Source organism: Mytilus trossulus, chromosome 10 (assembly GCF_036588685.1).
Source record: "Mytilus trossulus isolate FHL-02 chromosome 10, PNRI_Mtr1.1.1.hap1, whole genome shotgun sequence".
Lineage (NCBI taxonomy): Eukaryota > Metazoa > Mollusca > Bivalvia > Mytilida > Mytilidae > Mytilus > Mytilus trossulus.
Window position 1 is genome coordinate 61,296,649 of NC_086382.1, and position 3,113 is coordinate 61,299,761.

General features: G+C 33.9%; 1 protein-coding gene across 1 annotated transcript; it reads right to left on the reverse strand.

Annotated features, from left to right (window-relative positions):
* Window positions 1-349: 349 nt before the first annotated feature.
* On the reverse strand, window positions 350-2,677 carry LOC134686449 (titin-like). The gene is made up of 2 exons (XM_063546113.1): window positions 2,344-2,677; window positions 350-634 (listed from the first exon to the last, which is right to left on the reverse strand). The coding sequence occupies exons 1-2, from the start codon at window positions 2,612-2,614 to the stop codon at window positions 366-368; spliced, it is 540 nt and encodes a 179-aa protein (XP_063402183.1). The 5' UTR covers window positions 2,615-2,677; the 3' UTR covers window positions 350-365.
* Window positions 2,678-3,113: the final 436 nt, after the last annotated feature.

The following is a 3,113-nucleotide window of genomic DNA, read 5'->3' on the forward strand; positions in this document are numbered from 1 at the left end:
CGCCGTTCGGTCACGCGTTGTCTTATTTTTGATATTCAAATACGGCGATTAGCTATACTATAATTATTTATGTATTTCTCTGTCTGAAGTGTTCTTGAATTTCTTTGTACTGTATTCCTGTCATTTAATATTGTCATTTAAGCGGTATACTTTACATTGCCAATAAAGCGCGAGGTTTGGCTAGTCACAAATCAAGTTAATGGTAAATAACTTAATAGTATAAGGCGATATGCGGTTTTTATGGGCACAAATAGTTCCGAGCTGTTCCAATTTTGATTTTGATATCCATTATATATGCCTTTACAACTACAACTAATTAAAATTTCCAAGCTTGGATATTTTTGAATTAATATACAACGAAATTGTTAATTACATTGAATTGTGACAGAAATTTCTGCAGATCCACAAACTAAATCATTCTTTGCCAAACATTTATACTTCCCAGAGTTCTTTCTGTCAGCTGACTCAATGATAAAAGAATCTCCTGTTTCGTTTAAACTATACCAGTATCCATGTTGTGATAAGTTATACCACAGAAAGGTAGAAGGTTCAAAGGATTGAGAGAAACATGTAATATTTAAAGTATCGCCTTCTATGATTGCTGTATCCCCATGAATTTGTACTATTGGGTCATCTGAAATAAACATTTATATCAAGTTACACTCAGCGACTGCCGGTAGCATGGATATTGCAGTGGTCAGAATCACCTTGGCAGAGTCGTGTTGTAGTGGTTAGTGCATCGAACTACTAACTCAAAGGTTCCTGGTTCGATTCCCGTTTGGGATGAAAATTTCAGGAACTCAATTTTCGGCTCTCCCTTGACACCATTTGCGAGTATGGTCTTGAGGAAACGATGATAGTCTGTTGGACGGGGACGATAAATGGCTGACCCGTGTTAAGAGAGAGTCATATCTCTTGCACGTTAAAGACACCCTAAGGCTTGTAGATTTCGAAAAAGAGTAGGCTAATGCCGCTACAAGGCAGCACTCGCACCCGCAAAGTGGAAAGGGATTAATATAAGTTGCAAAACTTGTTTCCCAATCCACTATAAATAAATATGTTTAAACCTTGGCAGAACCCAAAAGTGACCAATTAGCTTATGAGGAATTTATTTAAAAGAACTGTAGAAATTCCAAAGAAGTGCATCAAACGAAATTTGTCCCAGGCCGTGCATATGCTACAAGGAAAAGAAGAAAAAAACTATTGTAAATTCTAATGAAATTATCTTGTAACAATTGTTCTGATTGGATGACAGCAAGCGTAAAATTAAGAGATAACTGTATTGTATTTGAAGCTTTAAGGACGTCCATCGGTAGTTTTACTGTCGCAAATTTAGTTTACCTGGTGACGTTTGATATTAACTAAATGATATATTGAAGTGTCCCTGTTTCTCCTCACATGACTAATTTTCATATAAGGTAGCTCGTTTATGTAAAACTACCGATGGACGTCCTTAAAGCTTCAAATACAATACAGTTATCTCTTAATTACACTCTAACGACGTTCATTGTCTCCCTCCGAACAGATGGTTGATAATCTATTAAACGTTGAAGTTACTGAAACAGTTTATTAATCAAAATAATATTAGAGAAAAAGAATAATGGATAATGTTTGATATTAACTAAATGATATATTGAAATGTATTTTTCTCTTGTCAATTTTAAAACTGTTCGTTAATTGAATTTCTAAAGTTAATAACTATTGTGTCCCTGTTTCTCCTCACATGACTAATTTTCATATAAGGTAGCTCGTTTAAACATGCATACTTCCCCGGTTATTTGACTTAAGATGTTCATATAAGATAGCATTTACTTATTTTTACTAAAGAAAGTCGACGATCCACAAAATAATTTACGTTCAAAACTATTTAGGTAAAATGAATATTAGAACATTCCAAATTCGTTTAGAAATGACCCGTTTTCATAGTGTAACACCAATGGTTATACTACGCAACACTTGCAAGATAACCAACTAATGCTTTCCTATAACAATCCGTCATGGGACTTCAATCTGACACTTAGAACTATAGGCTGAAACTTAAATGTATGGAACTGTGCTGAAACCTAAATGTATGGAACTGGGCTGAAACTTAATTGAAGAAATATCCTTTTATTCATAAATTGTAAATTCGTAATACTAGTAATAAGTTTTGAACGCGTTCACTGAAGGTCAATCTTTATACACACATTTAATGCAATAAAACTTCCACTACGATGAGTTATTTTTCTGTGGCGTAAAAGCTTTACACAAACCTGTACTAGAAACAAATAATTAAATCCATCTTTTGAGACATACCATTCTGTGTCACTTAGACCAAAATGTTCGTGCAATTAATGGACTCACGTGTAAAATTTAAAACTGCCGTTTCTGTATGCAATTCACTGTATTCTTCATTTAACCATACACAACAGTACAAACCTTCATCCTCAGGTTTAGGGTTAAAAATATAAATCTGAAACCAACTTATCGTTCTCATGCGTTTTATTAATTTGTATTTATTTCTGTTGTATTGATCTCTGTATCTATAAAGAGAGAAAAAAGCAACTTGCTCTCCAGACTCAAAGTCACATCTAACGTGGTACATGTCTGTCCTATTAGTTTCCCATGTAAACATCAATAGACCAGTTTTATCTTTTCCCGTCACAGAAAAAAACTGCACTCCAAAAAAAACTATAAAAAGACAAACTTTCATAAATAAGTTATTTTAATTGTGAAACTGTTTTTGATTTTCTTTCGTGTGTCTAAAATTATCTGATTTTGACGATATATATTACCTAAACAAAAGAACAACTATGTGTTTTATCACTTTCGAACTGTTTTTTCTGCAAATACGTCTGGAATATATTTTGCAGAATAGTTGTTGGCACCCTGAATGTCTATATATTGTAAGGATTCGATTTGGATGAACCTGTCATATTCTTTATGTGCATGTATCACGTCATGAACCTGCCATATCTAGTGGTTGTCGTTGGTAATTGGCCGTCTGCCAAAATTGACTAAGTGTTTATCAAGCCGCTAGATTTTTTCTTTTGGATTGTTTCATAGTTTGTCATACTAAGTCCTTATGTAGCGTACTGTATGGTTACTATTTTGCTCATCGCTGGAGGCCAAAA

Excerpts from the sequence above, each read along its gene's own strand:
- LOC134686449 (XM_063546113.1), bottom strand. The coding sequence starts at position 2,614 with ATGTTTACATGGGAAACTAATAGGACAGACATGTACCACGTTAGATGT. Across the intron at positions 635-2,343 it reads GGCAGTTTTAAATTTTACAC|ATGACCCAATAGTACAAATT; the intron begins GTGAGTCCATTA and ends TGTTTATTTCAG.